This window comes from Thunnus maccoyii, chromosome 24 (genome assembly GCF_910596095.1).
Source record: "Thunnus maccoyii chromosome 24, fThuMac1.1, whole genome shotgun sequence".
In the NCBI taxonomy this organism is placed as follows: Eukaryota; Metazoa; Chordata; class Actinopteri; order Scombriformes; family Scombridae; genus Thunnus; species Thunnus maccoyii.
In genome coordinates this window covers 11,197,118-11,220,959 of record NC_056556.1, presented here as the reverse complement: position 1 = coordinate 11,220,959, position 23,842 = coordinate 11,197,118, and the positions used below count along the sequence as shown (strand labels likewise).

General features: G+C 38.7%; 1 protein-coding gene across 3 annotated transcripts in view; it reads left to right on the top strand.

The window, feature by feature from the left end:
* Positions 1 to 548: 548 nt before the first annotated feature.
* The window catches only part of atp11a (ATPase phospholipid transporting 11A), a 54,225-nt gene continuing 30,931 nt past the window's right edge, over positions 549 to 23,842 (top strand). For all 3 annotated transcript variants that reach the window (XM_042405073.1, XM_042405075.1, XM_042405074.1), the window contains exon 1: positions 549 to 976. In XM_042405073.1, coding sequence (XP_042261007.1) covers positions 932 to 976 — 45 coding nt within the window. In that variant the 5' untranslated portion in view covers positions 549 to 931. The remainder of the gene's footprint in view (positions 977 to 23,842) is intronic.

Sequence of the window (23,842 nt, the reverse complement as noted above, 5' to 3'; positions counted from 1 at the left end):
TGGAATTTAGTCATGTGGGGATAAAACTGAGTCCCATGAGATGTTTAACAGACACACACACACATTCTTGCTCAGTTTCATTAAAGTTATAGTTAATTTTGCATTTGCCACAAACAAAAATCTATATCCGATTTTTTTTAACAATAGTATAATATACAAACATTCAGGTAAACAGTAGCAGTACATATTAAAGTTCAAATAACATAAATACATATGAAGAACATAAAATGAAAATATGAAAAGACAATTACATGAAATTAAAAAAACACGTGTACACATATACACATATGTGTACATATAAATACATTCAGTTAGAGGTTTCAGGGAAAAAAGTTCCATCATGTTTCAATAGCTTATTACTTTTTTATTGTTTTAATAAACTGAGTGATTGAAGTAGAGAATTCAGTTCTAGGAGAAAATGTGAGATCTTATATAGTGATACAGAAAATGCCTCTTTGTGAATAAAAAAAACTTTTCGTATAGAAAAAAAAAAATCAATATCCTAATTAACTGAAACGTCCAATCAATTACGCACCATACACACTAGAGTGCGCATGCGTTCACTCCCAGTCGGCACTACATCACCTGGCTCCCTCGTGACGTAGACGAAGATTATTAGTAGGCAAGCAGATTATTAGTGCACGCGCACAGGAGAGGGAGCGACTGGCATGATCCCAGTCATGTGCGTGTCTGTGTGAACTGTCCTAAAACTGCACGCAGACAGCCGCTCCTCCCGGTAGGTGAGTGCAGGTTCACAACTGTCGGAACCGAGCCTTGTTTTCACATTCAGGAAGAAGAGAAGACAGAGAAAGTCATGGACAAAGGAGGAGATTTAAAAAGAAGCCGTCGCATACAGTAAAGTAACCTTTGAAGGGGGAAAAAACACGTCTGAGAGAGAAGAAGAAGTGTCCGGGGAGGGAAGAGCAACAAGATGGGGATGGATTTCAGCACTCTTCGCACCCTCATCAGCAGATATGTAAGTTTTGCTTTCTTTAACCGGCGCTTATGTCATCTATCTGTTCGCTTACTTTCGCTTATTTGTTCCCTGTAGACTGAAGCTCTTTACAATTTCAATAGATAAACAGAAAACGTGTGAGCTTTTATCACTATCGGTGTCAAATTCCGCCGAAGCAGCTACTCGTCCGGATTAAGTTTCACTCGTCAGAAAGGGAGTGGAGGGAAGAGCTCTATGGGAAATGATTGAGAAAGAACAATGAGTCTTTTATGGGAAGTTACACTGTTGTCTTTTTTTTTATTAATCACTATAATAATTATCACTATAATAACTCTGTATTTGGTTTTTAAACAATGGACAACTGTAGAAACAGAGAGAAGAATTTAAAAAATACATTAAAAAAGGGGCTTAAAGTAAATAATGACAAAAAAGAGGAATTATAATGGCAGCATGGGGGTTCAGAGACATAATCAATGTGTTAGGAAATACAAATAAATAGTAAATAGAAGGGCTGTTACGTCATTTTGAGAGGTTTCAATGGTTTTTAATGTGACTGAGATATCTGTTCCGCATCAGACTATATCTATATCAACCTCATTGTTCATTCTAAACAACAATTTCTCATAAGCTGCTATGATTAATATGTTGTTTATTGCCTCATAAAACAACTGTACTGAGTGAATAATCCCATAAATGACTCAAAAGTGCATCTGAACATAATAATTTGGATGAATTTACAACTTAAAATTGATTATATGTTCATTTTCACTTTTAACATACACCATGGTGGGTTGTAAACCTATTTAAAAACATGCTTTTATTAAAAAAAAGTGCTATTTGGTGAACTATTTATATAAAAATAAGAGTTTTAGATACTCTTGAGCGAATATTTAACAACCAAAAATGTATTAAAACGTCAGAATTTTGAATGGAATTTGGCGCACATCAGATTTTATCATCGTTATTTTAACTCTAGACATATTTCCTCTTATTATATTTGCCTCTGAGGATTATTTCAAGTTATGTAGCAAATTATAGCCCACACACACACACACACACACACACACACACACACACACACACTTTACAAATACATCAGCAGTCGCCTTCAGTCAACAAATCAGCATGTAATAAGCGAAAGGTGGAGTCGCTTATCATTATCACCTGTTGTAATGCAGCATACTGGAGAACAGGCTGCGTATCCAGTCATGACGGAACACGCCAAGAGATGCAGACTGACACCAGTTATCACTCATATTTTCATATTAACGAGCCATAGTCTCAAAATCAGTGAACAATTAAACGATTCACAAGAGGCGACTTCATACGTGTTAAAACTTTGCAGAATATTTATATCAGATAAAATGTTGTTTTTTTTGCTGTGCAGAAATGTTGAACTGGTTTATTTCCACTGGAGCCGCTTGTGTGCTATTCAATCTAATCTATTATGCTGCTTCTCCCAGTTCAGCGGCACTACAAATGGAACAGTCAGTCACATGAATTATGTAATCCAGTTGTTTCCTCCCCACCCACCCCCCCTTTTGCTAGTCAAATCGATGGGCAGCAGTGAAGCAGCCGGCCTATATGGCTGAGCGTTGCATTAGGCTCCACGCTAATGTGTCTGACAATAATCCAGACAGAGCAAACGCTGCTACACATGAGAGCCAGGGAGGTTTATACCCCGGCTTAGATCCGGCCCTCCCAACTGTTGCGAATGGCTGATTAAATAAAACCCCTGCTGTGTGGAGGGTGATATGGAGAAGCGTAGTAAGAAAACACGCAGAGGCAAGCCTGCGACTGGTGGGATGTGGGATGCTGATGAGGTCTGCTGCTGTAATTGATCTGGGTAACTGCTTCAGACAAATGGGTTATGGTTAAATTGATTTGTGTTGCTGGTGAAAAAAACCCCGGATGCAAAGAGACTGCTGAATACTTAAGATTAGGGTTAGGGACATTTATCTGTTTGTCAATACTGGGCTTTTATGAAATATCAGTCAATACTGAGAGTCAGCAATACGATGGAGGATTCTCCCTCCGACTACATCTATAAAACGGACAGGATTATAAATGCAGTCTTTATTTACAAGCATAATAAATCAGTCTTCTATGCTGTAAAGAATCTAGCATTTCAACATGTGATGAGAATGTGTTTCATGAGGCCAAGAGTGTAATAGTGTCACATCCATGGTATAATAGATTTGTAACGTAGAACTCTTTCCTAGAAAAGTCTTTTATAATGCAGCGTTAAGGAATCACACTGGAACCAGATAATATAGATCAGAGCATGCGCTAGTATCCATGATATCATTCCTTACAAATACATTTCCCTCTTCAGAGCTTTCTAACCATTCGTAGCATAATACTAATTTATTAGTGGCTTTTATCCAGGAACCAGTGCGCTTTGTGGGCTGACAACCATAAAAGCTTTGTGTTTTATCAGTAAACAGACAGCGGTTATAGATAGATAACAGATACAATTGCTGTGATTCACATGCTAACTGAACATGAAACTGAAAGTGGAGTTTGTTGAAGCATCTACTGGGACTTTTCAGCGTTTAAAGTTCATTTATGTCTAATAACCTCATTTTAAAGCACACTATGAATGAGAAAAGCTTTGTTTCCACTCATGTAGCAGTCAAATAATCATTACAGGCAGTGTGCTTTTTTGGGATGTTGCAAATATGGATCAAATACATAGATGCATACATGCAGAAATAATATTTTAGAGCTGCAATAAACAGTTATTTAATTATTAATTCATCTTTTCCAGATGAATTGATCTATCGGAGCCTATAAGACGACAAGGAAAAAGTGCAATGTACAGTGACGTTGCTGGCTATGATATGATGAGCTGATGGGAGTGGTGACGAGTGGGGGAGGCAGTAATGAGGAGCGAAGCCAGTGTTAAAGAGGAGAAGATTCAAACCAGCAGGTTGTCATGTGACATTAACAGCAGATCTCTCTAACAGGGGTGTCATTATAACCCAGCAGGGAGCCTCAACTCGTTATGTTTAAAGTTAGATTGATGTGTTGGATTTGCTAATTCTGGCCTTTACATAGAAATTGGATATCAGTGGGTTGTTGATATGCTGACATGATGTATATGATACAGTTGATCTGTTACATTTGTAATAAATTTATACTCTATTGTTTCTAGTCTCCAGTAGTGAAGAAAAATTTATGTCAAATTTTAAACTGTGGACAAGATTTTAATAAAAAAGCTCATTTTCACTGCACTGTTATAATTATAGACATATACTGTAAGTATATGATGTCATCCCTAAAGGTAACCCCTCCACCAGATATTTTTAAAGTGACTTTTTACAGAGCTGAAAAGATTTTGTGAATTTTGTGAATTTTGGACCACTCAATGAATTTACCGATCAAATAATCTATTATGAGAAATCAATGAATGAGCTGCAGCCTTAGCCTTTTACTGTTTAATATGCATGTAATAATATAAAATATTTCCTAGCTGTCCATTCAGTTAAAACACTTTAATTGAATGTGTTTTTACATCTGTGGAAGGAATGCAAAATGATTTTAATGTGATTACACACTCTGATTAAAATATGGGTGAAGTACATTTAACACATTACTCTAATTAAGTTAACACATTACAGTACTCTAATTAAGTTTAGCTGAGATCACGTTGTACCTCTTCAATACCAGTTTCCATGTTACAGTGTTATGGTCTCTCCAGTTGCTGCCATCTCTGATTAGGTAAAAGGCAGAGGATGTTATATAAGCTTATATCTATCTTTTAAAGTTGTAACATGTAGAATTGTAATCTCTGTGGCTGTCGCTCCTGTCCGGTCTGAGTGAGAACAAACTGTAATCACAGTGACATGCAGGAGCACTGAGACTAAGTGTTCTTACAGTGTTTTCACTCTGCTGCCTCGCTTCTTCTCTTTTGATACTTCTCAGCCTCTGAAAGTTTTAAAAGTACCATTTATGAATGTTCTAAATTGTAGACTCTGCAGTTTTCACACATAACACTCTTCTAAATGTTGCTTGTCCACTTCTCAGTATAGTCTGCATCCTAATTTACTCACAGTTTGCTCATTCATACCTATGTTGAATCAGAAGAGATGCTTCTTTTATCAGCTGTTTAGCTTTTGTACCCTTTGCCAGTTTCTTATTACAAAATCTATTTGACTGTAGTCAGATAGTTAGAAGTCGTTACTGTAGTTACCTATTAACCCCAAGAAGTAACACATTCATAAGTTCACCACATTGATGCACATACGGGCTATTTTAGAAGAAATGGAGCAGAAAGTAGGTGTCACGGGTTTCCTGATGGTTACACATGTATGTGTGTAAACGCATGTACATCACAATGCAGAATCTATGGTATATCCTTGTATCAAGAAGTCAATGGTCTTCAAGGCACAATGAACTCGGTGTTAACTATTCTGAATATAACCTTTGTGCATTGATTGGAAAAGTGATGTTTTGATCTCCTTTAAAAATTGTTATATTAAAATGGTCTTCTGTCTTAATCTGAATAGACTATTTGATACATAATCAATAGTTGCAGTTGTAGTTTGCAGCTGTGAATGAAACTAGTGATATCATGTTTGTGTGCAGAGGTGTGTTAAAGCAGCCGGGCAGCATTCCTCTGCCGCTGACTAATCTCTGGATTCCTGGACAGGAAGTGCCTCCTCTCTCTCTCTCTCTCTCTCTCTCTCTGCCTCTGTCTGGCTTCCTGCCTTCACATAGTGGATTAAAGGGTTACTGGTGTTCACTACCTTCACCCACTTAATCCAGTTTACAGCTATACTTTCAAGTCAATCACTGATCCCCTAAATGCCACCTGGTGTATTTTCTAAACAGTGCAAAGGTTTTCCTGCACTTTCAATACAATAGCAGGCTGTGCATGAAGCATGTGACTGATCTGTACATACTGCATGAGGGAGGAATAAATGTTTAGAGTGAGTGAATAGTGGCTTGTGAGCATATTGTTGTCTTTGTAGTGTTACTGCTACTCCATGCAGGATAGTAAGCGGGGAGGTGGAATAGAGTAGTAGCCAGGTGACGCAGAGGGCAGCGGATCACATGAACGCCTTGGCTCTGTCTAGTTGTCAATAATTCATAAAGCAGACTGGTTGACAATGTGTGGGTGACGTTTGTGTAGCTTGTTATGGAGTCTTCTTCAGCAGAGATGCTCGCCGTGGGGTCCAGGGACACCCAGAGTCGCCAGGGTGTCCCCAACCAAATGAGGAACAGATAAATGTTGACACTTACTTGAAATTATTTCACCTATAGAAAGCATGTGTGTATAATATCAGGTTTCAGTTTAGACACAGCCAAATACAATGTAGAGCAGTTTTACTATCAGTGATGCAATGGTGAGGTTTATCTGTGTGTATTTAAATGTCTTAGATCAGGTTTAGTTGAAAAGGTTGTCTTAGATTTTGAAGGACGGGCATGTTGTCGTGAAGTTGTATAATGGGTTTTGAGGCGTGCTCATGTGTATGCCAGCAACAGCAGGTTTCCTCTCAGCCTCATGCTAATCATTTAACACCGGCCCGTCCATACTGTCCACAATCCACAAAGTGCACCAGGGTTAACCTCTTTACCTACAGGATTTACAGGCTCTCACTAAGCCATTTGGTCTTTGGATTGTTTCACCGCTTGACTGGCTGCTACTTCACTTTTCAGTCACATTTAGCAGTCCCTTGTATTTGTTGACATTAAGATGCAAATATAAGTTTCTGCACTGACAAAAAAAACAAAAAAACTGTCCTCAAAGGGTTCTATCTAAGAAGAAAACAACTTACAGAGACAAAAATGCAAATGAGGCAGTGCAAAAATAAAACAGTAGCAACACTAAAATGTGGAAAAAGCAGAATCCTTGAATAAAACTTTTAACTCCTTACAACAATTCTCCCTTTGCACCAGAAACTGAAGACATCAGATAGCATTTGCAATGAGTGTTGTGATTTAGTGGTTGTGGGTGGTGAGAAGTAAATAATAATAAAGTACTGATTTAATAAATTAAATTTGATAGGTAAACCAGTATTTAGAATGTGATGAGAGTGTAGTTTGGCAAAAATCACATCTTCAAAAAGAACTGACACTGTTCTGTACATCTATAAATGCATATTAAGGTCACAGAGTATATTCTGAATCTATAAATCCACATTTGGCATAATTATATGATATGAAGGTTCCACGACTGGAGATAGAGGTGTGGCTGTACGGGGCATTTCCCTCTTACTACGAATGTTTTTCTTGTTAGGGTTGCAATTAATGATTATTTAATTAATTCTCACTTTGATTGATTGATTAATTGTTAGTCTTTGAAATGTGGAAAAAAATGTGCAAAAAACTCAGAGGACACTGTAATGTCTTCAGTTTGCTTGTCATTAAAGACAAAATTTCGGTGTCGTTGCTTTTCAAAACAGTTCAGCTCCACGTCACACATCCCGAACAGTACCTGCTGGAGAGTGTGAGCTCCATTAAAGGCCTGTACCAGTGTCGTTGCAGTAACATTAACAGTATATTACAGCCCATTGAACAAGGAGACAGATGATGGATAGCCCTGAGTTAATGGTGCATAGAGGCCTCTATCCAAAGAGAGAGAGAGCGAGAGAGAGAGAGAGAGAGTTGTTTGAACTCGGGTCATCATAATAACATTGTTCCGGGTTGCCAGTGAAAGTGCTGAGGGGGGCAGGTACACCTTAATGTTCTCCCTGTCTGCGGGAATGATTGCTGGCCCTAACTGTATATTCACACAGGAAGTGAAGCAAAATTTGCCTACTCGCAAGAAATGGATCGCTTTTGGTGGGTCTTCCTATAAGTCACATTAGTGGTTTAGCAGACATCTATCCATAATCATTTTAGATGTCAGTGGCAGGTAAGAAAGGACATTTTTCTGGTGTAAATACACCCATTGAGAATTTTCTTGGTAATCTTTGGAGTTAATGGGTACTTGCTTCACTGCATCAGGCAAACTTCTGGCTCAGGTTGAACAATATTAAGAGAGAATGCCTTTATGCCTCAGTTGGTGCTACCTAGAGTGAAGTTGTATCGATCTTGTGCCGTTTGCCTCCTTTTTCCTGACTCTGCATGCATTTGTACTGCCTGCGCTTTCTCTCTCTATGCATGTGTTCTTTCCTAATGTACAGAGATGTGATGAAATTACTTTATATCTATCAGCTCCTGTTAAATGCAGGACATAGAAACCTCTTACTCACTCAGTTGTGTTTTGGAACCACTTTTAGTTTGACTTGAGTGTCATGATTCTGCCCACAAGGCAAAGTTCAAACATTGCTTCCCTGCTTTTTCGCTGTTACAGGTTCTGCTTTCAACTGCAGCAAAGGAGATAAATCAATTCAGACATTTCTGTTTAACATGCCTGTTCAGACTTCTGTCAGGCCACAGATCAGTGTGCATGAAGAGAAGAGAAAGGCTTTCCACTTTGATTGTTTTCCATTGATAAGGGCATATTTCAGCATCTGCAAAGCACCACTTTCGTTTTTTACATGTAACAACAGTTTTGTACTGTGACATAATAGAAAACACTGAGCAGTTGTAGTTAAAACATAGACTTATTCTTATTCTTACTCTTATGTTTGTTTTTTGAGGATAATACTGATATTTGAGATGTGTTATTTACTACAACTAGATGATTTATAACAGAATATACTGTGGAGCTCCTGTAGTTTCTGCTGAGGCTGAGTTAAAAGCTTTTCATCCAAAGGGAGCCCTTGTGAAGCCACTTTTTGCAGCTCAAAGCCTTATAGGAAACTGTAGCACAACATCTTTCAAAAGTTCCAGTTGCTTTTTTCCTGAAGGTCATTTCTCGCCAAGCGATAAAATATATATTTATTGCCTGGAAGATCAGATGATACATGGCAGAGAATAGCATGCAAGCGTTCAGTATGCAGTTGAAACTACTGAGCACTCAAGTGATTTCCATATTTGAACAACAGTTGCACACGAAACATTGATTATTCTGTAACATTATCAATGCACTTTGGCAGCCACCATGAAGTAGACGACTGTGATCCACTCTAACCGCTCTGATTGTCAGGCTGTTAGTCTGCCAGAGCACCCAGAGATATTACTGAGCATACACATCACTGCACATGGAAATGTCTCTGATAGAACTGAGATGGCATGTTGTCACATTGAAGCTAAAATTGGCTTTTATGGATGTATGACTAGATGATGACAAGACTGCATTTATTCAAAGTTTGTGTCAAAGTTGTTTCATCTGGAAAATATCATTCTTTATGAGTACTAAACCTGAGAAGAGAAGCTCCTTTGTATTCCAGTAAGCAGCTGTTAAGTTGTGTCGGAATAGGTTCTCAAAACGACGCCTGAGAATCTGGTGGCAGAAACAGAGAAGAAGATGCAGCACAGGACTATACACAGACTGGGAGACATAACACAGGAGAACAATATAAATAATGGAACTAAGTGCAGCATTACTAAGAGTGAACCCAAATGGCAACACTAAATCGTTTAAAGGTGCTATGTGTAGCATTTTAACATGAATAAATGATCACTGCATTAATTTTTCATTGTAATTGCCACAAACAATAGAGGCTACCACTAAATTTGCAACGCAGCAGTACTTTTTACATCGTGTGCCACCAGCATGGATGAGGCACTAACTCTGCAGGATTGATTTACAGCATGAAGGGAGACAAAAATGTTTGGAACTCAGGTGATGGAGAGATGTTTTTGCATCAGAGAATAACTTCCATCTGATCTTCAGTATAGATAAGACATTTAAAGGAAAAAGCTAAAAGGCAAAAGGCAGCACTAGGTGTTTTTGGGAATTGTGAAGTTTTAAACACTGAAGCATCAAAAACAGCACTGGTATGAGATGGTGGCTACCAGTTGTCTCATTTGTTTCTGGCAGTTATTAGTTCATTTACTGTAATTATATATAGATAAGCTTCTGCTTGTAAATGTCTGTTCTTTACAGCATCATTTGCTGTGATAAAGCACACAGCAGTGCTGTAAAAGCCACCATACTTGGACTTTTTTTTCTATGTATTTATCTATTTAAGGAGGAGGACAGCATATCAGAACTTTTCTTGCAGTACACTAGATTTCCTGATGAGCTTTGAAGTGGTCTAGATTCATGTACAGTAGTCAACCACTCAGCTACAGCAGCATCTTGGAGATAGCACTGGTGGGAGGAGATGAGGGTATGCAGGGCTCGGTAGGCTGGCTCCTTTCCAGGATTTATGCATCAAACCAGCATGGTGTTCTGCCAACGCCGGGGGCAAAGTCCATTTGTGTATTTTTTTTAACTGTGTTCTGCTCAGTGAGTCATTTCACTTTGTTTCATGATCGATTATTTTGTCCTGTAGCTGCAGCTTTGTGAAACGCTAAGTGCATTTAGAAGCAGTGTAAATAAAATCTTGCAGTCAACGATATCATCGCATTACTGCAGCTGTAATTGTGACTATGCATGACAGCACCGCCACACTCGTACTTCTTTTAACTTTAAACAGCTGGAAAGGAAAGTGCAAGGATCTCATAACTTCTAGAAATCCATTTCCACTATGGTCCTCAGTCCCAGTCAGGTGACTGGTCCCATGAGGGCCACATGATGCCATTAGGTTCCCCTCACCCTCTGAATTGTCCTGTGATTTTTTTTTTTTACTCTCCTGTTGAGACGAGATTATTCCACTTGTTGGATGCAGTTTCAGGAATTCCCACGTAAAATGTTTTTTTTTTTTGTATCTCTTTTTGCAATAAGTGTGTCGTCCCACTTATTGACCGTGAAATTGCATAGCTCTCAATCATCCACTTTGACAGTGTTACACTGTGACACAAATAGAGTTGGTGGATAAAGAAGACATGGAGTATGATGAACAGTCACAGCTAGAAAAAGAGAATCAATGATAGATGAAAGAAAATGAAAAAAAGAAAGAAGGACAGATAGAAAGGACAATTTAGACATAATAGTGAGATAACAGAGTCAGTGGTAGAGAGAGAGACAGGGAGATTGTTAATCTCATGGTTGTCAAGGAGATAATGAGGAACAAACTGACCATATAGTAATTTTCTCCTTTCCTGCACCCTCTCTCACTCGCATTGAGTGTGTGTCTTCTTTGGTGACATGGAAGGGCAGCAGGATTCATGGGGACATGTGACAATGCAACACCATGAATAGGACAGAGCAGAACAGAGAGCAGTGAAGCTCGACTTGACAGAGAAGAGAAAATTAAACTGAACAGAACTCAGCTGAAAGGAAATGAAATGAAAAAACAGCACACAGCGAAAAACACATTAGTACAATAAAATAATATAAGAACAGAACACAGAGATGCACGTATTTCTCTAAGGGAGCTTTTAAACTGTTTTACGACTTTCTGTTGTAAAATAAGTAACGAGTCTGCGTTGTTGTTGGCATGTCTGTGGCTGAAACAAAAGTATCATGTAGCATGACGTATTGTCTGAGCAGAACCCACCAGAGAAAAGTAGAAAAGACCAGACTAGAGCAAAAGATAACAGGAAAGAACCACATACAGCAGGATATTGCATGAAATGTATAGATTCAATTAACATAGATTAAATACATAGATTTAACATACATTTAATAGATTTAATAACGTATCACAATGAGTGTGTTTACACGCACACAAGTAGCCTGGTTTTGATCGTTTTCAGGATATGACGTTTACATGGAACATGAGAAACCTGGTTATTAGTCTTCCTGTTTACATGATTCTTACAGTATCTTCCAGGTTTCTCAAAACCGGGATGTGATGTTTACATGCGCAACTCATAACTCCAAAAACCTGATTGTAAAGGATACTAATATGTATGTAAACACTCAATGTATCATACTGTCATCGTGTAACAACATTGATGCAACATACAGTAACATAACAGGTCAGACTACCAGAGGACAGGACAGTATTGACTCTACAGACACATGAATATTGTTAAAATAAGCCCAACATTTCAATATATTGTTTAGTTTTGATATTAATATGGAAGTAAAATCAATACGTAATCTTGAAAATGAACAACTAACTACTTATCATAACTAACTTGAGAACAATAAATTACAAAGACATTTTTCAGTTAGAAGAATAAAAAATAGCAGTTAAAGTAAAATATAAGGTTTATAGCTGATTGTCCAATGGTGCAACTAACTGGAAAGTGGTTTTAGACTTTATGCAATGTTCTACCTTATCTTCAGAATAAATTTCCACTAAAAGATACCCATTAGTTAGTGCTTTTTAAGTGAAGTTTTGGTCTCCAAGTTGAAGCAGGAAAGGAGAGTAAGATTAGCTGAAACATTGTCATTGTCTCGTGGACGTTACAGCCTGTTAGGAAACAGTAATAATTGAGTATCATCGTGTCGAAAGTTGCTTCAAACTTGAGTCTGAATGGAAACAGTGAGAGGGAGGCTCTAGAGGGAGACTCGAATTCGGATTTGACTGCAGTTCTTTATCAGTTGATCATCATGTGATCGATTCAGAGTCCTTGGAGCCTGGACCAGCTAGACCAACCAGGGAGAGCAGATCAGCTATTGAGGAGCCACCAGTCAGTACAACTGGCAAACGGACACAAAAGGATTGGAGCTGTAGAGACAGGGAAAGGTCAGATAGACAGAGTGAGGCCTCATTAATGCCTTTTCAGCTCCTGGTAGCATAACCCTAGACTACAACATGGCTACAGTTTCTATCTGACTGACAGAGAATGAATGGACTGTAAAGGCCAGTAAGAATGAAGAGACTGATTCAGGTAAAGCTTTAAATTCCCCAAATATTTCACTTCCTGTTTCTCACTTTTTCTGTTTCATTCAATCCCTCTTGGTGTTGTTGCATTCTTTATTTCACTTTGCACCACTGGTATATGTTTACAAGGATAGCAGTAGCCTAGGTGACGTCACTAAACTGCTCACAGCATGCTCGTGTTGATGTGTTGCTTCACATATTGTGGGAACAAAGTGAGGCTAATGATGTTCCTTTATGAGTCAGTTTGTCTTTAAATAGACAAGAAAAGGGCGTCATTTTTAAGTTTGGTCCTAATTCTTATTGGTTATGATAACATTTGACTCATTTGTCGCTATGTTGGAGACACAGCAGCACTAGCATACACAACTTTTACATATATTTTTTATATTTATTATATTTATAGTTTTTGTGTGTGTGTGTGTGTCTGTTTGTGATGTCTGGGAATGATTACCGGGAACACAAACCGTGTAATGAACACCATTAAGCAGCAGCGTCCCTGCAGGACAAACATTTGGGAACTCCACTAATGTGCAGGAGACTGACCGAGAGAATGAAAAGTTGGGAAATAAACACATTGGAGGAAGATAAAAAGGATTAAAAGCATTTTGGTACTTTTCTCTGAACTCCTGGGAGACAAGCAGATGGCCTTACATCACAGCAGGAAGTGAAAGCAATAAAACAGAGATACAACATGTGTAGACCAACAGCTAATGGTACTGCCACCCTAAGGAAAATAAAAATGCCTGATGAACAGAACAGACTTACATAAGGAAAGCTCTCAAACTGCAGGTTATACAAATGCATTAGGGCTTATACTGCAGATTCTCTCCAGGTGGATCAGGGAAGTTAAATTCATAAAAACAAGATAATCTAAATAGAACAGAAATATCTCCTGCTTCACATGTTAACACCTTAGTTCTGTGCAGGCATAGTATTGTAACAAATAAGGTAATTGCTATCTATTTGGCCATTACAGTTAAAAAATCGCTGTTACTTCCAGGTATGTGGCTGTACAGAGCTCAAGGCTCCAGTTGGTTGATGCATTTTCATTTTTGGCTGTGATTTGTGGTTCAGCTTGTACTGTATCTCCCTCATGCTGAGATCTGATGTTATCCATCATCTGAAAGTACACACTTCAACCTGTTATCTGTTTAGCTATTGTCTCCTCACTGTTAACCTGAGCGTTACACATATCCACATGACTGAACACACACAGAGCAAAAAGCTCAGCTACTCGGCACCTGATGATGACAGCAGAAGCCAGTTTTGCCAACTCTCAGGACAGAGCCACTTAACCTTTTAGAGCTACAACGATTGCTCGGTTAATCAATTAAAGTTGAACTATTTTGACAATCGAATAATCATTTTGAGTCATTTTATATATGATTTTCTCTCAAATTAGTTTGATTTGAGGCTCTTTTATTCCATGCAAACATTTGAAATAATGTTTTGACCTACAATGCAATTTAGAATGGTGTGGGCTTGACATGTTCGTGACTCTGTTGCACCAATCTGTTGCATCAATTTCTGTAACCTCAGCAAGTTCAACACTGCTCCACCCAACTTCAACCTGTACCGAGGTCTAATCAGTCAGAATAACTGGAAAAAATGATCGTCCATACCACATCCTGCACAAAAAGGATCACATTTTGTTTCATCCTCTCAATATTTGATGCCTCTTCAGCATACTTAATCAAAATGTTCCAGCAGGGTGCTACCCCTGCAAAAGCTGAGTGATGTTACCCACTCATAAGAGCCCGCCACCCTTCAACGGCAGCGCTTGAGTTATTTAAAGCCATCTGAGTGTCCACAGATCAATGCAGGCACTTAGTGTAACTTGTGTACTCACATACACACAAACACCAATAGACATATGTTTAACTGTAGAGTTTGCTGAGCCAAGGGGAACAGTCATGATGTTACAGATGCCATTAAATCTCTCTTCACCACTTCCTGAAGTGATTATTTGATAGTTTTTTTTACTGGAATTGGTTGGATTCAGTGAGAGCGTGTGTATATGTCTCCATTTTACTGTGTATGAAGATTTGTTATTTGGGAGTTTTAAACATGGAATCTGAAAATAGTATATGTTTATGTTAGGTGAGTTGTTTTTATACCAGAGATATAGAGAAAACCATGTTAAAGAATTGGTTATTTAGTGAGAATTACTCAACATTTGGCAGAAATATTTGCTGCTATTCTTGCAGAATTCTGTCTGATTGGTCATTTTGGACATTTTGTCCCTAATCTCAGACTCATGACACATCTTTGGATGTCTGACTAGTCATGTTTTCTGCGTGGTGTTTTGCGAGCAGAGGTGCATTCAGGGGCATTTAGTAATCTACTAACTGCTGAACAGTGAGAGACGGAGAACCAGGGTGAGAACAACTTCCTATGCATACAAACCTCCTACTTAAAAATACCGTTCAGCTGTATAAGAGACTGCTACTCGAGATGACACGACTGTCATCAGGTGATCAATAGCTGTTACAGTCCTGAAAGCTTCCAAGTTGTCAACGTTTACTCCCATGTGACTTGAACGCAGCATTAGGTCAAGTCATGGGGGATCATGTGACCATCAGCAGCACTCCCATCCAGCCCTTCTCTCTCACATACACTCACAGAGCAGACACAATGAAGCAAGTAGGAGCAGTGTGTACGTTTATTCCCTCCACATCCGAAGAATGACTGATTATCCACAGGAAATCCACAACAATGGTCTTCTATCCAGCTCTGAGGAGTAGTAGCACAGTGGTTGGCCTATTAGCTTGTCTGCCTCCTGCCTCGTATCTATCTTGCATTATCCTGCATCTACTTCATTGAATGTAATCACTGCTTAAAGCAGCTTATAGTCCACCTAAAGCAATACAGCTTGCAATGGAGGGATTAATGCTGCTATAGAGACTCTCTCACTCTGATGCAGATGGATATTTGTAATTATTTGGGTCATCAAAGTTGTGAAATTTGAATCTACAGTTAGAAGTCTTGCATGCACTGGGGTAAAACAGGCTTGTTATCCCAGTTTCCTACTGAGATTTGCTGTGTGGAAACCAGGCTAATGAATTTCTCTGTATAGCTGACAGAAGCACCGAGGTTACACCTCTCCTCTCCTCTTTATATCTCCTCCTCTCCTCGCTATATATCCTCTCCTCTCCTCTTTGTCATCTCTCTCTCACTGTTTCTATAGTTTATCAAAGAAGGGAAACTGATTCAGCAGGAAGGGTCGGCCTTGTTTGAGTGGTGTGAAATACAACTACCTCTCTGAAATAGTATAATAATGTATTCATGTATTCATATATGTATTTGTGTGAAATAAGATTAAGCCGGATTCATCCTTTTTAAAGAGATTATGTCATCACACCTAATTGTTAGGCCTACAATAGAGGCGACTGCAACCTCGTGTTACATAATCATACACAACAAGTGATTTCAGCTCGTTAATAGTGGATAATATCATTTATATAACTCCTTTCACAAAAACAAACTTACGCAGCGCTTCGAATCTTAAAACCACAAAACAAATCCGCACGCAGCCTGGCAGTGGTCTGCTGACCCACATAGGTAATAGAAGCAGGTGAACGTCTATTTCAGGTCATTTTATCTCAGTGATGGCTGATCTCCAGAGTGTTAGCAGCCCTGCAGTAAAACCCTTAGATACTTTTACCTGAGGCTTCAAATCTTTATAATATAAACCCTGTTTGGACTGGATTAGAATTCATTATTATCATTATTATGTCAGTGTAATTATTACTCATGTTATTACCAACAGCATCTGTGTTTTAGTCTTAAGTTTAAATCATTTTCACAAAACTTAGAACCCTTTCATCATTATCATTTTAATTCTGTGTGAAGATGACTTTAATGTAAATTTTCAAGTAAAAATCCCAGTGCAGCAGATCCATCACATTTTGATGAAGACTGCAATTTTATCCAAATATTTTCTGACTTCCTATTCTATACTTGTCCTGCATCTTCATGTCTTATCTGTCTTCCTACCTACTGCATGTTTTGCTGAAGGTGCCAGGTGATTGTAAGACCCTAATTTCATGCAAATGCAACTTAAATGCACAGTGGATGAATTCAGTGAATCTTGTTCTTAGCTTCAGGAATCCAGAGCAAATGATCTATTGTGCTTAATTGACTGTAAAGACTGAGGCCAGTAATGTAATATGACTCAGCCTTTTTCATTAAGACTTCATGTAACAAGTTATTAGTTCATATAATCTTGTGCTTTTCCCACTATTAATTGGTATTACCAAGCAAGTGCAAAACAAGTGACTGACATTAATGCCCTGTATCACTTCAGTCCACCAGCACCTGTAGTCATGTCACTTTGATTTATTTATCCAATAAAATCACACAAGCAATCAGACTGTACCAATCTGTACCACCATCACACTGGGTAGTGATTTTGTAGTGGTATGATCCAGGTGTGTGTGTGTGTGTGTGGTGTGTGTTTAACATTCCACAGTGAGGGTTGGATCATCCGCCCTTAGTCATAAATCAAAGAAGAAAGTGAATGGAAGCTCAGGAGGTTCACATCATTACTTGGGCAGTACATACAGGAAAACAAACATGCTAGTCATAACAGGAGGAGCAGTAGTTGCAGTATTGTTATGTTTATAGTGGTGGTAGCAGGAGGAGGAGTTATAAGCTGTAATAGCAAACGTATTACTAATAGTAGTAATCATAGCAGTCATTGTAGTAATGTGTCAAGTAGTAGTAGCCTAATACTACAGTAGTAATAGTGCAATAACAGCAGTAGTTGCAGTATTGGTAATAGAAGCTCAAATGACAGTAGAAGCTGAAATGCTATTTTGCAGTTAATTAGGTTTGTATTTTCATTCAGTGTTGTCAGTTCAAAGGTAGAGTACTTATTTAAATCTTTCATCAAACAAGCTGCTAGATTTTCTCCCTATATCATCCTTCCTTTGTTCTCTCTCTACTCTACTTTTCCTTTTTTTAACTATCTTCAGGTTCGAGGGCTTGTAAGGACATGCAGGTGTAGCGTTATCATGATGTCAGTTGGTGTTTCACACACACACACACACACACACACACACACACACACACACACACACACACACACAAACACACACGTTGCAGTACAAATGCTGAATCATAAAGTCCACTGACTCTGATTAATACCAGCAGTGCTCTCATGTGATCTTCAGTGTGTGTGTGTGTGTGTGTGTGTGTGGTTACAAAGCAGTAAGGACTAGAGGGGTCAGATCACTAAATCCCCCAGAGACAGACAGACACACACATACACACACACACGCACACACACACACAGACAGTTTGCTTTATAGACTGGCTTGGTTTTAACTGATTAGTATTCTGTCCTCTCATCTCTGGTAATGCCACAGTGGTTGTTGCTGTTTCACCTCCGCACACACAAAAGCAGCACAGTCACACTTTTTTTTTTAAAAAACATGAGTCAGTGATTTCTCTTTTTGTGGAATTGCATTGGCTTTTTGAAGCTCTTTTACTCTATTTGTTTTTCTCTCCGATATGGTCTGCGTGTGGAGATAAGATCACCAGTTCTTTGCACCTGCTAATGAGGAGCATCATTATAAAGGTGTAACATGCATGGAGGTTAATCTTATCCCTCCCAGATGTCAACCCCATTTGCTGGGATATATAACCAAGCCAGAGGTATCACTGCAGGGGATTTGTGTTGTTTTTCTTTCCCTTCCCCTCCCTGTTCTGATTACAAAATGATCACAGATTGCACATGATTGCATGTCTGTCTGTCCAGGGAGAGGACTCTTCCTGAAGTTTATTTTTTTCCTTATTTGAATCAAAGGTCTAAGGATAGAGGATGTGGTATTGCTGTAATGAGACAAATTTGTTATATTGGGTGATGCAGATAAAACTGACTTGACTTGTAATGCTTGAAAATTATAGAGGTGGACTTCAGAAAGTGGAAACAAAACTGTTCATCTGTTTAGAAAAGCAGTATTAACTACTCTTAAAGTGCTATGACATCAGTATGGATATTCGTTTCAGTCTGTGTTATAATGCTGTTTGGCTCTTTAAGCTACAAATTTAGAGTTTGCTCAGTTGTCATGTTGATATGTAATTATTAGCTGTTGTGATTTATTTCACAGCACTTTTAAGACTTCCTGTCCCTGTTGGCTCAAAGGTTAAGTATGAAAGTTCAGTCAAACATCCCAATTCAAGGTTCACTTTTTAGCTTTTTCCATAGCTTTTAATCATATCAGACGGTCTTCATCAGCTGAAAGAAGAACTTCAGCGAACAGGTGAACATTTCCATGTCACTACTTTAACCTGTAAACCATAGTAGTACAATCATAGTAACTGGATATCAAACACTTTTTACCTTTTTTCATGTTTCGCTCATAACCAGAACTAAAAATCTCAACTATTTGGAATCACAGAAATCTTATTGGCTGCCGATGGCTTTTATCTTTTGACATTTCCTGGAAGCTCACAGCTCTAAACACACAGACACATGCTGAGGGTTTTGTTCTGAGTGTGGACACGCAGTCACGGTTAAAGGTTAAAGGGTGGCGTTTGGGAGGATAGCGAGGATTTGTCATTATCTTATTTGGTCTGGCGGGTTGGCCCTGGTGAGGCAGAACAACACAGTGACAGATGGGGAGCACAGCTGGTATTTAATCTGTGACTCAGGTACAGTAACGTACACACCCAGGCTGTTACATGCAGATATCAGGACGTGTATCAGAGTATCACATACACACATAAAGATAAAAATAAACACACCAAATCTTTAATCCTCCACAATATTTGCATTGAGTATTTATTTTTTTTATCTCTTTATGCAATGTGGACTTTCTATACTGCAGCAGTTAATCACTTTATTGCCTCCCAGGCCTACCAGCTGACATACAGCACAAGGTCTCCACATGCATTGAAAACACAAGACAAGTTCATGTTCACTGCTATTTTTTAACTCGCTCCAGTGCCTTTTTTTAACTTCAAGTCCATCGGGAGCAGCCGTAAAGAAAGCTGTGACCTAGGAAAATGCTCAAACTCTCTCAGTTGTTGGGATTCACCCGATTTTCACATCTTTTAAATTTAAAAGTTGCTCTAAATACCTGAAATAAACCAGAGGACTGCTACGGTAGTTAGCATGAACATCTCTACAGTCCTGTACTTATTTATCCTTTTCACCCTATTAGCCAAAACATTTTCTACCTTATCTCAAGAGCAGTAGTCAACAGGCACACACTCACACACAATGTATGTCTGTATTTAATGTGATTTAGGGAAGGCTACAGGGTTTCTCTTATCTCCATAGCTCAGTGACAGAAGAGAGATAACCTGCATGTGTTCGATGATGTTTGCACATGCAACCTTGATATATGACACAGATGTGAAAGCGAGTGTGAAGGGTATGAGTGTGTGTGTGTCCGTCAGCCGTATCGCAGAGAGCAGGTTGTCGTCCGTAGCTTTTGTCGAGACTCATTTTCGGCGCTGCCTGTTGGAGCGGGAGATAAAATACTTTGGGATTGGTCATCAGTCGAAAACAACGGCTCAGCCTTTAAAGCCGCAAACAAACAGCAGTCATTTGTGTGCGTTGCAGTGATTCCTCTTTCCTGCTCGGAGCGTCCTGTAAATGTTATCTTTACTTTCCAGGCATCACACAGCACTAACTATAATATTACCTCGGAGACTGAATGCTCTGTTGATACTGTAGTTGTTTTCTAGAGTTTGTAAAGTAAACTTCTAACAATAGATCTGACGTTCACATTAAGCCAGATAAATTTTGTTAAGTCTTTTCACTGCCTTATGTGTAAAATACACAAAGCTGTCATTTTTTTCTCACATCAAAACGTAGCTTTTTTAGAAAACCGTGTCTACAGCGAATACATCTTAAAATGCCAACTGTTCCTTACGGTTGTCGACAAGTAAAAACAGAGCTTTTGGAAAACAATGATGTGAGCCTGATCAGGAGCTTTGTGGCGGTACAGTTCAAGATGTCTCAACCCTCTCTGTGATCACTCGTTTTAATACAGCCAATCTCACAGTACAGGTGTTGTCATTAAGCTATATTCATGTTGAGTTTGTCAGACTTCTCTCAGCCCAGCAACTGCTCATCTGGTTAATTCACAAATGACTATTTAATGCTTGTTCAGTAAATGTTAAGTACTAAATTTGTGAGTTTGGTTCTATTAAAACTCAGTCAGTGATGAAGGAGCACAAGGAGAACGACCAGTGTCTGTCACATTTTTTTTGTTGCAATAGGATGGAAAGGTACGACTTCTGCTACTGTTTATGTGTTTTTATGTGGTCTAAGATCTTTAGGACAATGACCTGAAAACATCAGTGTGGATGCATGTAGTTTTGAGATGTAATCAGCATTTTACATTTGATCATTTGAACTAAAAATGCATTGCAGTGAGACATTTGCTCTGGTATTGAGCTATACATTTCATTTTTCTGAATTTCTTAAACTAAGTGTCATTTCTTGGGCTCAAGTTTAGTGATTCCCTTTATTCTTTTTTTAACAGATGATTTATTTTTACATCTTTTTTGATGTATAAGTATACCAAAAAACTAAAAAACAGATCAAATAATCTTTTCAGCTTGTTATTTAGTGGTGATAATTATCTTCAACGTTTGGTCTATATTGCTTTGCTTACCCTCTGTGATGGTGTGTTGACATATCTAAATCATGTCAATCTGTAAGTCATGTTTAAGTCATGTGTTGGATTATTAATGGATTTTTTATGGATGTATCTGTGTTTTCCAGGCTGTGGAATTGAATTTACTCCTTGAGCACAAACATATAAGTATGTCTAATCTAATCCAAATGGCAAATTTTACAAGATATCTTCAAAAGTTTCTGTGCTTCTTTGATCAAAACGGCATCTCTGTTAGAAGGAATAATGTCAGCGAGATGAGATATCTGCTGCTTTTGGCTCCGCTATGTAACAAACAAACACAACAATACTCATCTTTTCTCTCTGAATCCATCTTTCAACTGCGGCTCTGGTGGTCCGGGTGCTATTGGGGGGGATGTAGGGACGGCGGCTGCTTGTTTAAGGAAGTGTGTGTCATCTGTGTGAGTGGGTGGGTTCAACTCTTCCTGTTTACAATATGGTCCTCTGTTCCTGATCACAGTGGGACTTCAGTTGCTGGGCTGTAATGTTGTGTTCAGGTTGTGTGGGAATTATATGTTGTCTGATTTTCAAAGCGCCGACTTGTTCGCACATTTCAGTGAGATTCAAGTCATTTTAACAGAGAAACTGAAGACATGAGAACTAGAATGAGGTTAAGAATTAAATACATGGGTGCAGTTCATTACATTAGAGTTAAGCACCATTACCTATATGTACTATTGAAGATGCTAGAAATAATAAAGCATTAACCAGCGTCTGTTTCCTAAGAGTAACAATCCTATTGCATCTAGTATTTTTCACATTTGTCTCAAAGGATGTAAGTCGTCTTTTCCATGAAGTATATATAGTTGACCATGTCTATGAAAAGGTCCGTAGTAGGGGGATTTCTCTGAAGTGAGCATGTGATAACTGCAGCCTTACTTACTTTACTTGCAGCCGTAAAGATCCTCAGAAGGTAGATGTCACAAATGTTTAAGCATATCTGCAAAACCAGACCAGGATTTTCTTTCTCCCACACTTTCTCCCAAAAAGGCTGAATAATGTCTGTGCACTTGCAACATTTAATGCAATTTCACGGAATGTTTTCCACACCATTTACTGATTAGACAAGAAAGAGTTATATGTTATGTTTTTACGAGGCATTTTTGACGAGCTGTTGTCAGTTTTTAGATCACATTCGAAGTGTTAGTTTCACTTCTTTTAAAATATACAAACACATGACTGCTCCATGTGTGTATCTTCAGGCTCCAGCACTTCCTTTAAACCGAACTAACATAAAATTCTAGCTCAAAAATAAATAAAACTATCCACAACTTAATGTTCTCACTCCGGAGACTTCCTCATCTTTCTGTGGTAGCAGTGAGAAAAACACACACACAAGTGACAGGAAGAATAGGAGAAGTGGAGCTTGTCTGCTCAGCTAAATATATCCTTCGGACCAGTGACTACAGAGGTAACACTGCCATTGTGTTATTGTGTGCCTGCACTCATACATGGTAGCAGTGATGTGTTTGCCTGCGTGTGTGTGTGTGTGTGTGTTCCCTAATAGGCTCCCGACACTTTCCTGTAACATGGCTTTAAGGAAAGTGGATGTGGGCGCTGAGTGAGGCAGACAGAAACAAAGCCTGCGAGCTCTCTCCATCCCTCTCGCCTGACCACAAATGTTTCCCTTCTGACTATAAATACACCCCTGAAACCTGCCGCGTCCTGAAACATGAAACGCCGCTAAAAGTGATTATCAAGGTCCAGAATAGCGTAAAGTCTCCAGTTACATTCATAGGCTAAAGGCCCGAGCTCATACTGAGCAGTTTTATTTTATAAGCCGAGATTTTATTTTATAAAGATTCTGTTTTATATGATTAGACACAGGCAGGCTTTCATGTAAAAAGCCTGAATGTGTATGAAAGCTAAGCATAATCGATAGGACAGAGATTGTCAGCTTAGAGGTCATCCGGGTTGCGGTGAGAGATGGAGAGGAAAGAAGTGAGAAAACCAGTAAAGCGGCATTTTGGACGAAATGGAAGAGATGACAGTAAGAGAGGAGACGTTTAAAAAATTACGATACCAGTACCAACACCAGTACCCTTTAAGTGATACCGATACCAATAGAGTACTTCGTTCAATACCCGTCATGTGAATGGAAGCGTTCAGTTGCATAAAATGCCACCAGTCCTCCCCATCCAAATGACTTTTATACAAATACATTTTGAAAGTGTTCAAATTATTGAAATACTTATTAAATAACTGTACATCACCACAGACTGTATGGGTTGTAGCTGCTGCAATAGTGGGCCAATCACACGTCACTTTAAATCAAAGAACTTGCGGTGATTGGCTGCGAGCAAAACCATGCAAATAGTTATTTTTTTCTAGAGTACTGGGTTATTTCGGTTGATATCTTAAAGGTATTGAGTACTGATACCCAGCCCTACTCACAGTCGAATACAGTGAATGGAGACAATACAGATCAACATGGATTCATGTAATAATCATCATTTTCATACACATTTATTTTGCAGCTCTTTACGTAACACAGTAGTGATTCAAGCTGCACA